Source organism: Triplophysa rosa, unplaced genomic scaffold (genome assembly GCF_024868665.1).
Source record: "Triplophysa rosa unplaced genomic scaffold, Trosa_1v2 scaffold546, whole genome shotgun sequence".
NCBI classification, from domain to species: Eukaryota; Metazoa; Chordata; class Actinopteri; order Cypriniformes; family Nemacheilidae; genus Triplophysa; species Triplophysa rosa.
The window spans coordinates 1-12,527 of record NW_026634558.1 but is presented as its reverse complement, the minus strand read 5'-3'; the positions used below and the strand labels follow the sequence as shown (position 1 = coordinate 12,527).

Sequence of the window (12,527 nt, the reverse complement as noted above, 5' to 3'; positions counted from 1 at the left end):
TGAACTGACGTAGATTTGTGGGGGTGTGGCAGTTTCAGGCAGGTCTGGGTGAGCATTCGCTTTTAGATAGAATGCATCTTTTGTTCCGACACTTTTTAATTTGTGCAATTTTACGTGTCTAATACATGCATGGGCAACTTATAACACACCAAAGACACAGAAAAACACGTATTCGCTCCATATTACCCCTTTAAAGCCCGTTTTTAATGGAGTTTATGGAATGCTCGATTCTGATTGGCCTACTTTAGAAGTCATTTTTTTATCAAAAAGTGACAAATTGGCGAGTCGCCATGTTATAAGCGAAGTAATGTATATTTAGTCAACCTTGTGGCAGAATGAACCTCTGAAGCATAATAAAAGCCCTTCTTTTTTATCCTGGACTACTGTTGGGTTTGTCGACTACACATTCTCTCTTAAATTTACATTTATTCATTTGGCAGACGCTTTTATCCAAAGTGACTTACAAGTAGAAGAGCATATAAACATTTTGTCAACATGCTCAACAGTACCGTTAGTTTACAAGACCATGCTACTAGGAGGATTAAAGGTTTAGTAAGCAAGGGAGAGAATGAACAACTAGATTTCTTTTAGACACAAAACATAGACAGTTATTGGTTAGTCAGATAAATGCGGAGCAGGTGTTTTGAGCTGTTTTTTGAAAGTTGTGAAGGATGCTGCAGTTGGGTGGAGGCTGGCAGTTCATTCCACCACAGGGGAACCGAATGATTAAAGGTTTTTGCAAGCGATTTGGTGCCTCGCTGTGATGGAACAACCAGGCGTCGCTCATATGTGTTTGTACAGATCAAAATTTGGATTTGGAAGAATGACAGTTCTGGAGTCATTGAATACCATAGTAGGAACATTTTTTTGTATTTTTTGGTTCACAAAATAAGTTTTTTTGAGGAATTTAGGAAAGTAAACCGTTCTGGGACACCTTTGAGTACCATTTTAATTCTTTCTAATATGGTAGTCAGTGATGTCCCAGAACTGTCAGTTGCTAACATTCTTCCAAATATCTTTATCTGTGTTCAACAGAACAAAGATAGTTATAGGTTTGGAATAACTAGAATAATTCAGGATAGAATTTTCATTTTTGGGTGAACTATCCCTTTAAGACAAGGCCCATTAATTTAAGACATGGGCATATTTAGCAGGTGTCACAGAACATTTGCATATAGTACCTTGTAGTTGTGATTTTTAGTGAGATCATCATAGGTGGCATGAAGATTATGTCTAATTCTTCATTCATTATACAGTGTCTCTCATCTGTGGCCACTGCTCTTCAAAGCGGCTTTCTGCCATACTGTGAACCTGTCTATCAACGCTGTGTCAACCTGGTCCAGAAAACACTCGCCCAGGCTGTGGTAAGAGTCTTCACAACCACAAAATATGCTGTTAAATGTGTTTTCGGAGGCTCTATTGACGGAAATGCATTATAATATACATAATTATGTCTTCAGAGGTGTATAAAGACTTGCGTTATGTTTTTATTACATTAGAATGAGCTATTTCTATCTGCATAAACCACGGGTCCCCTTGCATTGAATTCACCAAGTTGTTTCTACAGTAGCCCTAAATGGACGAATTGTTCTACAGAGCACGTTTTGTTGCCTTCGGCAAAAAAACAAAAACATGACAACATCTTAGTTTTGTGTCAGCCTCTGTAGTGCTTTGAAAGGGAGTGGTGGAGTGAGCCATTGGCCACTAGATGCCGCTAAATTTCGTACACTAGACCTTTAAAACATTTATCATGCAAACATTTAACAATTATGTACATATTTTTTTATGTGTCTTTGACCACATTCTCTTTCTTTCTGCATCACAGCTTCATCAGAATCAGCCTGAGTTCTGTGAAGCTCCTGATAAAGATTTCATGATCGTGGCTCTGGATCTGCTCAGCGGATTAGCAGAGGGGCTCGGTGAAAACATAGAGCAGCTGGTTGCCCGTAGCAACATTCTCACTCTTATGTACCAGTGCATGCAGGTAACCATAAAAACAGTAAATAATTACAAAACCAAGACTTTGTAGCTTAGAACAAGGGATGCATGATGTGTTCCCAAATCCGCTGCAGCTTTGTAAATAGTTTTTTCCTCAGGATAAAATGCCAGAGGTTCGGCAGAGTTCCTTTGCTCTGTTGGGAGATTTGACCAAAGCCTCTTTCCAGCATGTGAAGCCCTGCATTGGTATGTGGTTACACACATTCACAGACACTTCATCAAATTAAATCTATTTCTGTTAACTGTGATTTCTGATACTGAAACTTGTTGACGTTACTCTTTTCCCAGCTAATTTTATGCCTGTCTTGGGCACCAACCTGAACCCAGAATTGATATCAGTGTGCAACAACGCAACATGGGCCATTGGAGAAATATCTATTCAGATGGGTGAGTATCATCATTTCATTTTTATAAAGGGTATGAAGCCTCATATTTTTCTCTCAAATGTTCACATGCTCTCTGTCTCCACTCAGGTTCTGAGATGCAGCCGTATGTCCCAATGGTTCTTCAACAGCTGGTGGAGATTATTAACAGACCCAACACACCTAAGACTCTGCTGGAAAATACAGGTACCATTTGAGGGGTGCGAGACCAGGCTGACCCCTCACGAGAGGTTTCTGTTCCCCTCCTTTCCCCAAACTCTCCCAGTCCCCATTCTGCAGTGCTTATTAATCTCCATATTAACTCCAGGAGTTGGACCTTACAAGGTTTGATGGTAATAAGGTTACAAATAACAAAAAGAAATGATAGATTAAGATGAATATTGTTTCCGTTGCACAGTATTCAGTTGAGTAATGAATAGTGAAAATTTTGAGAACTGAAATGATTTTGTTTCTTAAATGGAGTTTTATCAGCACGTCTTTATATATGAATATAACAGACCTTGCAACTGTCCAGCTGTGGTATTGACTGAAGTGGTTTATGGTATGATTTGACTAAGACCGCCCAAATGTATACGCAAGTAAGGTGGGCGTACCTGTCAGTACAATTGCTTTGGAACCTGATGTTCCAAATATGGTAAGAGGCGTTACACTTCCGTCACACGCTTGCAGTATTCGACCAATCACTATGCACTGGTTAACTGGCCAATCATAGCACACCTCGCTTTTCAGAGCCATGAGCTTTGTTAAAAATCTGCACGTTTCAGAGAGGCGGGGCAAAGAGGAGATACAAACATGCACGGTATGTGGAAAATACAGCGTTTTTGAAACTTAAATCTTGTATACACATTGCATTACATCTAAAACAAAGGACAATATTCGTTTTAGCCGTGTCATACAACCCCTTTAAGATACACTTTCACTTATTTACCTCTAGTAAGGGAAAGAGGTCTTTGTCTTCGTCTTTTAGCTGATTCCACTTCTGAATCAATGGAGGCATCAGCATCTGAATATATTCCTGCATACAGAATACATTAATGTAAATAAAAACACATAAACAGCAACCTGCAGCTGTGCATGTGTATTTATTAGACATACACTGACAGATTGTGTCGGCACAAAACACTATATATCTATGTCTAAGAGAAAGATACAGTCTATAATTTTAACTGCTTCTGTGTTTGAAAGTGCATTACTGGTTTATTGAGATGATGGCCCACAGAGTCAGCCAGAGTCCCAATGGCATCGTAGAGGATGAGCAGGTTCTTGTGCTGGTATTTACCGAAAGCAAACACTAACGTGTCCAAAATGTAAGCGAGATACGGCACCAGCTCAGTGCACGCCTCCTCCTCCAGGGTTGCAAAGGCACTACGAGAGGCAGAAGGAGAATTACTGAGAATAGTTGAACTTCATGGGGTCTCAAGACCATTCTATGCATCATGCTCACCTGCAGGCGGCCTCTTGGACACGCTTGTTGCTGTCCAGAATGCGCTTGAGCAGTTCAGTCATGAGAGGTTTGAGGTAGGTGTCCGGAGGCTGGCTAACCACCCAGTGCGTGTACCGACTCAGAGTCCAGCAGGTGATGGATCGAACCAGAGCCTTCTTATCAGAGAGACAGAGTACCAAATGAGGAATCAACTCTGGCAGGTAGGGAATCATTCCCTGCATACAGCCTAAAGGGGAGAGAATGAGAGAACGATTTTGGTTAGTTTTTTTTAAATGTGAATTATAGCATGTAATTGTGGTTGTTTTTCAAATACCTTCAGCAACTGCTCCAAGCACTAGTATGCCCGACTCTTTAACAAGCCACTCTGGATGGAACAACAGTTCTTTCAGCAGAGGAAGAATATGCAACAACAAATCATCCCTGAAAACATTTGCCAGGACATCCAGTGCAGCTGCGGAACATTTTCCTGAACACACGACACATGCAAATCAGTGACTACAAGTACCTACACTTAAAGTAATTTTTTTAATTGCTTCTGAAACCAAGAAGGAAGGATTTGACTTCAGCCCTCTCTTACTTAGATTCCAGTCAGAGATGGTTTCATCATCATCTAAATCATCGTCATCCTCCTCCTCTTCTTCAATGGAGTCTCCACCCTCATGTTGCTGGGCAACAGTGCGCGAGCGATGGAACCTCGGGCGAATGTCCTGCTCATTGTCTGGGATTGCTTCATCTTCTTCAACATCACCCTGACAATCATATATGAATTTGGACATTTTATACCAAAAACTATTTTCAAAACTTTTCATGATGGTGTGTTCACGTGATAAAATATGAACAAAGTAGAATGATAAAAATAAACAGACCTTTAGAAGGATTATGTCAATCTCAGAGTATTTCATTCCATTGACAAGCACTGGTATCAACCTGCAACAAAAACACACATGAACAGATGTTTGTACAATCTGAGGGGCTGTGCATTGCAAAGTTGTAGCTATAACCTATAAAAAACCCCTTTTAAAGCATACTCCACCCAAAAAATGAAAATTCTGTCATGTGTAACTCATAAGTTGTTCCAAACCAATATACATTTAGTTCGTTTGGTTGAAGACAAAGAAAGAGATTTGGAAGAATGTTAGCAACTGACAGTTCTGGGGACTACCATAGTAGGATTTTTTTTGTTCTGTTGAACACAAAAGAAGATATTTTGAGGAATTTAGTAAACCTTATTATGCCCCAGAACTATCCGTTGCTAACATTCTTCCAAATATCACAAAGAAATGTATACAGGAACAACTAAATTGTGAGTAATTCAAGCAGGGCTGAATGAATTTGAATTGACTCCACCCTACAGGATGTTGAATTGAATTTGAATAGGAATTACAGGAAGTGGAAATGAATTAATTGCAATTAAGAAAAATTAATTCTTATCACATATCAGTGAGAATGTGATACTTATAACATTTTTCTTCCTAATGGAAGTACAGAAACTAACATTAAGCATACATTCCCTTAATGTTGAATAATTAGCAATATCTTCATTTCAAAGTAATCAAATGAAAACAAATGTTTTACTATAATAAAGTATAGTTTACATAAAGTCCATACAATAATATCTGTATGAAATTCATGTTGTAATCATATGTAATATATACTGTAAAGCTTCATTGTTAAATACACCTTAATTATGTATCATGAATTTCTTTGAATTTTACGGAATTCCAATTCTACTTCCTGCTATTTGAATTTGAATTGCAATTCAGCTTCCTGTTTGCAATCTCAATTCAAATTCTAATTCAAGAATTGAATTGGAATTTAGGGGTCATTCTCAATTCAATTCTGAATTTTGTACAACCTTGAATTCAAAACAGAGTTTTCATTTTTAGGTGAACTATTCCTTTAAACACCAAGCCCAAAGTTTGCATTCACAATGTATATGTATTTTTAATTTTTCATGGACTAAATAAACAATCTTTTCTTGACTTTAAATGTTTCTATGTAATAGAAATTGCTATGGTTTTACTCACTTAGGCAGGTGTCCACACAGAACCTCTTTACACACCGGTTGCTCAGCAAGTGTGAGCCAGAACTCACAAGCCTCCAGAGCGACATTTTCATCCTGGTCCTGCGTCCTTTGTAACATGTACTGAGAAACACAAAGGAAGAGGGGGATTGTGGGAAATGTAGGTGGGTCAATCTTGAAGACATTGCTGCCACACTATAATTCTACAAGAGACTGCCATTGCATCATTTTGCCTGTTTGGTTATGACAATATTTATATTCTGAAAAAATGTACAACTGTTAAACATGATCATGACATTCTGATGGCAGCTAATTCCTGAGAAGGTCCGCGTACACACTTTTTTGTGTAATACTGTTTTACAGATATTGATTTTTACATGTTTTTGAGTGGTTGAAGGGGGGTGGTCTAACCTCAATTATGTTGTGCATGTGAGGAAGCAGACGGTCAAGTCGAACTTCTAAAAGCATGACTAAAGCTCTGCACACGTTCTTCCTCACTTCAGGCTCCTCATCGCCTGCCAATGCAAACAGGTTCTATGGTACACACAGATACACAAAGAAATAACATGACCATCATTTCCTAAAAACTACAAAACTGACAACATGTTTTCATTATGTGACCCAAAATAAATTCTGGAGATGGTCTGCATACCTCAATAAAAGGATCTATGTGCAGCATTAAGGCCTGTGTTCTGCTGATGATGAACTGGTTCACACAGGCAATTGCATGTGACCTACGACAGAACACAAGCATATAAAACATATAAAAATAAATCAAATTCTTCAAAATTTGTTGACAATTTTTCAGCAACTGTAGTTGTCTAAACAGTCAAAAAAGGGCCAACAACATGCTAACTAACGGTCAGAAAAAAATCTTGATTGACTGCTATCGAGATGGCAATGCTTTTTTGGTGTATGCAGTTTGATTTGTCCCACCTGATCTTGGGGCTACTGTGCTTAAAGAACTGCAAGAATTTTGGGATCATCACATTGAGTGGGCGGTCCAACATGTCACTGTCTAGGATCTCAGCAGAGTCCTCGCAGATCTTTTGCAGAGCTCCGAAAGCACCCTGAAAGAACACACCAGGAACAAAAAAAAGAACCTTACATTTCAACCTAGAGCGCTTCCAATTTAATCAACAAAGCTGTCGTAACAACCCTGGAGTGTCGGAGAGAGATCAGTGCTTTCTCTCGGAGAGAAAGCCAATGCTTTCAGTAGACAGATGCCCAGATCATATTTTTTGGCATGAGATGCAGGTACTCCTGATTAAAAATAATTTATTTGCTGTTGTCTTAGGCTAACATCTGACTGGTTCAAGGATTGTGCAGATACCAAGGTTACAGGCTTAACACAAGATAAATGGCCTTTCTATTCTGAATGTGTTTGTGACAGTAGCCAGGACAAGAGGTACTCCTGACCATCCAAAACGATTCGAAATAATCCAAAACCAAACCCCGAAGCAAAGGCACCTGCCTAACACATCAAGCTCCCTCACAGACATTCCACCTGTAAGGAATCTAATCAGGTCACGAGCACAAACAGAACCATGGCAACGAGCTGTCTGGCCTGACTGTCGCCATGGCAACCGTCTCCACTGTCAGCTTGCAATTGGTTGGAGGCAACGTATTTTGAGCTGGAACGCAGAGAGAAAGGAACAGAGAGGACAGCTCCTTCCGAGGTCAAAACAAACATACAAAGTTTATTACAATATTTAATGAATACAGTTTTCATGTACGTCTACAATGTTGATGACGATGATCAGATAATCTATCTACTGTATACAATTATATCAATGCATGACATCAGTATCATTAACTATAGACAATAATTAAGTTTTGTTTATTAGCAACCACTCAGAGAGAAAAAAAAACAAAAAAAAACAATGGCCTTTGGTTAAACTTGCAATGACAGTAAAATTAACAAATTATAATTACAAATATAATATAATTATATTATATAATAATTAAGATCATTTCTTCATCGACCAATAGGGTGCATGGCCTCTTTCAGCCAACAATGACTCATTAAAGGCCAGGAATATCCTAACCATGCTGGCTAGATAACATATGACATTTCTGCACGTTAAACCAATTATAAAGCCTAAACCTACTCTACACTTAATCTAAATAAAGTCTCCGACATTCTGAAAATGATTTGCGTCTCGCGACCGCTCAGAATGCATGTATAGGCCAGAGGAGTCATATTACACAACAAACCAGAGGACCATAAGAGTAAATGCATGCATTCTTTTACCCCCCAACACACACAGATACACATACCTACTATGAATGTATTCATTTATATTTAGGATTTTAAAGGGGTCATATGGCGCGAATACGTGTTTTTCTGTGTCTTTGGTGTGTTATAAGTTGCCCATGCATGTATTAGACACGTAAAATTGCAAAAATGAAAGTGTCGGAACAAAAGATGCATACTATCTAAAAGTGAATGCTCACCCAGACCTGCCTGAAACTGCCACACCCCCACAAATCTACGTCAGTTCGTGGTATGATTTGACTAAGACCGCCCAAATGTATACGCAAGTAAGGTGGGCGTACCTGTCAGTACAATTGGTTTGGAACCTGATGTTCCAAATATGGTAAGAGGCNAATACAATTCAATTCAATTTTATTTATATAGCGCTTTTCACAATGTGCATTGTTCCAAAGCAGCTTTACAGGAGCAAATAAGAAAAACACAGAAAGGTAAAACACAGCACAGTGCATGGTGTTTATAGACCAAGCAAGATCATTATAATAAATAATATCTAATAAATAAATAAATGCAGTCTCCCGGTGAGCAAGCCAACACTGCACTGCTGTGGCGAGGAACCCAAACTCCAATGATGAATAAATGGAGAAAAAAAAACCTTGGGAGAAACCAGGCTCAGCCGGGAGGGCCAGATCTCCTCTGACGTGTCATAGCTGCACTCAGTGAACCCGACCAAAGCCACCGAGCAAGCGTCAACGAAGAACACTGAGAGCCCACCAGCCGTGACCCAGGAAGCCCCACCCGCCGAAACCGTGCAGGTCCAACCCGGTCCCATTCCGCGATCGACAACAGACAACAGAGGAACAACCAGGGAAAAATTGTAATGGCATAATTAACTTTAATTCCTCTGTTGTCCAACATCGAGCAAAAAACAAGACCAACCAAACCAGACCCACACAGTCCCAACGAATGAAACGCCCCAAACTACAACCAACAAGCCCCCCCCACTCCCCACAAACACCCACCCAGCAACCTCCAATCAAAGTCACTGAGTGCAGCTATAACTTCAAACTACTGTCATGTGATGTAAGTTTAGCATTAAATACCAAGTATTGTAAATTTAGGATTAATGTGACAAGTAGTCCGTCTTTGCTCTTGGTTGGGGATGGAATTGTCTGAGCTGGGCCGGTCAGATGGTTGCTTTTCTCTTGGGTGGTGATGAAATTGCCTTGGATGGAGCTGAGATGGTCAGTCAGTCCGCAGGCTCTATCCACAATATGGCCACTCTAGCGAAGGAAGTCACGCCATTCAGTAAAACAAGTCAATCGTCAATCAATAAAGACTGACCCTTCTCGGGGCAGGGCTCTACGCAAAGACGCGGCGCTTGCCAACCTGTGCGCATGTGCAATTTAGGCTTAGAAATCAAAAGTTAATTTACAAGGTACAGTACATTTAGAGTACAGATGATCTCGGCTTTCCCCCATTCAGGTAGATAGGACTGTGGTCTTACTATGACCGAAATGCCCGGAGTGGCACCACTTCCATAATCTGACTTTAGTTTAACCCAGAATAAAATATATAAACTTGTGATGCAGCAATTACTGAGGTTTACTATTAACCGCGCTTAAAAACGTCACGGTTAATTAATCGTAAAGGCACCGTTACACCGCATGTTTCTGTTGCACGGAACGGAAACGTTGCAACTTGCACAAAATGAAAACAAAGTTACACCAGCGGTGCACCATCTTAAAGAGCCATGTTTATCAGAGACACGGAGGCCACGACACACACAAGATTAACTATGGCAGAGAGATCAAACAGACAATCTTACATGTACATTCACAATCAAGGCTGTAGCGGTGACAGTTGGGCTTTCAGTGCAATGTAAACGAACCATGCGCCATGTAAGTTAACGGAGTAGCACACCGGACGAGAAGCGTCGCGTCAAGGACAGCTCACTGGATGCATACATTCTGTATGCGCAAACTCAAATTCAAAGTCTACTCCTGACGCAAGTTGAACCAATTTAACTTATTTGATGTTATTATTTAGCAAATGGGCTCTATATCACATTGATAAATCCATTACAGTTTGCTGTAAACTAAAACAGTGGGGGGGAAAAAGCGTGTGATCCGTGCGCGCTAGCTCTTAAAGGGACAGCAGCATAATAAATATATCTGTTTTAGTGCTCATCAAACAACAAAAAACGAAGACAAAACACACTCACTGCTCCTGACTGATCAACTTTAATAACTTTAATATGGTTTGATCTATATTTCAGTATACTGTGAACAGTGTGAAGACTATGAAGTGTTGTTTTACATTTGACTCCTTTATTCAGTTTCTGTACCTAATAACCACAGTTAGAGTGACCAACATGAAACACCTAAAACGCACTGTTCATTTTATATGTGTGTTTGCTTGATTACATTTATTTGTGATATTGCTCACAATTTGATCATTTGTTCTAATTTTATTACTAACTAATTGACTATTATTATTAGAGTTAGGCTAATAGTTTATTGGTATTATGAGCTTATTTACTAAGATTGCATAGGTAAAAAATAACTAATAACTAGACATTATTATTTATTTATTACTTTTTGTGGCGGGCAAGTTCATTTTTTGTCAGGGCCAGTAAAAATTTAGAAATTAATGTAGGAATAATAATCGTCATAATCGTACAACCGTGATTATTCCTCCGAGTATAATCGTACCAACAAAATCTATAATCGTTGCATCCCTAGTGCTGACCGAGGAATAAACACTCAGTGCCACGCCAGCTACTGCCATTTTTTAAATAAAACAATTGAAAATAATATGCTGGCCTTGAGAAAAAAAAGTGGCCTTAGCTTCAAAGTCTAATAGTTGATTAACCAACTTCTTAGTAAAGGCTTTTTAAATATTTTTTTCTTTGCAATAAAGGTCAGTGCAATTCTTGCATCACGTGCTGTTTTGTTAAAAACCCATTATAATAAATCTGGGCCTTGCTTTTCATTACATTTTTAATCTACGCTGTACTGTAACTCAAATGAATCGAGAGCTGAACAAATGCTGTTAACAAAAGGATTGACTGTGGGACACATATCTGTTGGTCCCAAACGTTTAGGGCAGGGGTCTCAAACTGCCGGCCCGCGGGCCATTTACGGCCCCCACTCCCCCTCCCTCAGGCCCGCAACTGACATCAAAAATATAACGCAATCCGTTATATTAAAAATATTATTCTTTTTAAAATTATTATTATTTGTAATTGTTTTATAGCAATTTAAACTACCCAATTCAATATGTACTAAAAACACGGTTAAAAAAAACCTGCGCTTGCCGGAAGACTTGATAAGACGTTAGCTGGTTTCTGGTCTTTAGCAGTTTCTTTTTTTGTTTGGCTGTGAAAAAGTTGCCGTTCTGAAGGAATACAATCTCAAGCGTCATTACTCGACTAAACACGGAGACCAATATGAGAAGTACCAGGAAGACGAGAGAAAAAAACGAGCCACACAGTTGCAGAGAGAGCTAACGTCCCAGCAAAGCCTTTTCCACAGAGCCAAAAAGGATGCTGTTGAAGCGAGTTATGTGGTGAGTGAAATGATCGCTAAAGCAGGAAAGCCATTCACTGAAGGGCAGTTTATGAAGGACTGCATGTTGAAGGTCGCTGATATTCTATGTCCAGAAAAGAAGAACATGTTCAACAATCTCTCTTTATCGGCAAATACAGTGGCAGAGCGGATTACCGAGTTATCGAGTGACATTTATGATCAGCTACGCGGGAAAGCTAGAGTTTTCACTGCATACTCTGTGGCGCTTGACGAAAGTACAGACAAAACTGACACTGCTCAGCTAGCTATTTTCTTCAGAGGTATTAATGACCAGTTTGAGGTGACGGAAGAATTGCTGAGTTTGTGTCCAATGCACGGCCGTACAACAGCCAAAGATATATTTCAGCAGCTGTGCGACACGATTGAACGCGCTGGTTTGCCGTGGAGCAGACTAGTAGGCATTACCACCGATGGCGTCCCGACTATGACAGGTAAAAAAAATGGACTGGTAGCGCTGGTACAAAGAAAGTTGGAAGAGGAAAATGCAGATCCAGCAGTTGTTCTGCACTGCATTATACACCAGCAGGCACTGTGCAACAAATGCTTAAAATATGAACACGTCATGTCTGTTGTCCTAAGATGCATCAATTACATCAGGTCAAGAAGTTTACAGCACCGTCAGTTTCGAGCCTTTTTGGAAGAAATTGAGGCAACATATGGTGATGTACTTTACTTTACTGAGGTACGCTGGCTCAGCAGGGGAAATGTCTTGAAGAGATTTTTTGAGTTAAGAACAGAGGTGAAGAGATTTATGGAAGATGGCAGAATGGATGTTCCTGAATTTGATGATCCTAAATGGGTCATGGACCTTGCATTCCTAGTGGACATTACACAGGAGCTGAACATCCTTAACCTGAAGCTCCAGGGCCCTGGT

General features: G+C 39.7%; 2 protein-coding genes across 2 annotated transcripts; one reads left to right on the top strand and one right to left on the bottom strand.

Moving 5' to 3' along the window:
- The first annotated feature begins 59 nt into the window (after positions 1-59).
- On the top strand, positions 60-2,911 carry LOC130551018 (transportin-1-like). The gene is made up of 5 exons (XM_057328555.1): positions 60-1,364; positions 1,826-1,984; positions 2,097-2,184; positions 2,287-2,385; positions 2,472-2,911. Exons 1-5 carry the CDS (start codon positions 1,221-1,223, stop codon positions 2,576-2,578), a joined length of 597 nt encoding a protein of 198 aa, XP_057184538.1. The 5' UTR covers positions 60-1,220; the 3' UTR covers positions 2,579-2,911.
- A 104-nt stretch (positions 2,912-3,015) lies between these two features.
- Positions 3,016-7,429, bottom strand: LOC130551016 (transportin-1-like). Its single transcript, XM_057328554.1, has 11 exons — positions 7,421-7,429; positions 6,785-6,972; positions 6,501-6,582; positions 6,260-6,382; positions 5,853-5,971; positions 4,692-4,752; positions 4,403-4,574; positions 4,139-4,291; positions 3,826-4,051; positions 3,575-3,746; positions 3,016-3,396 (listed from the first exon to the last, which is right to left on the bottom strand). The coding sequence occupies exons 1-11, from the start codon at positions 7,427-7,429 to the stop codon at positions 3,298-3,300; spliced, it is 1,404 nt and encodes a 467-aa protein (XP_057184537.1). The 3' UTR covers positions 3,016-3,297.
- Between the last annotated feature and the right edge of the window lie 5,098 nt (positions 7,430-12,527).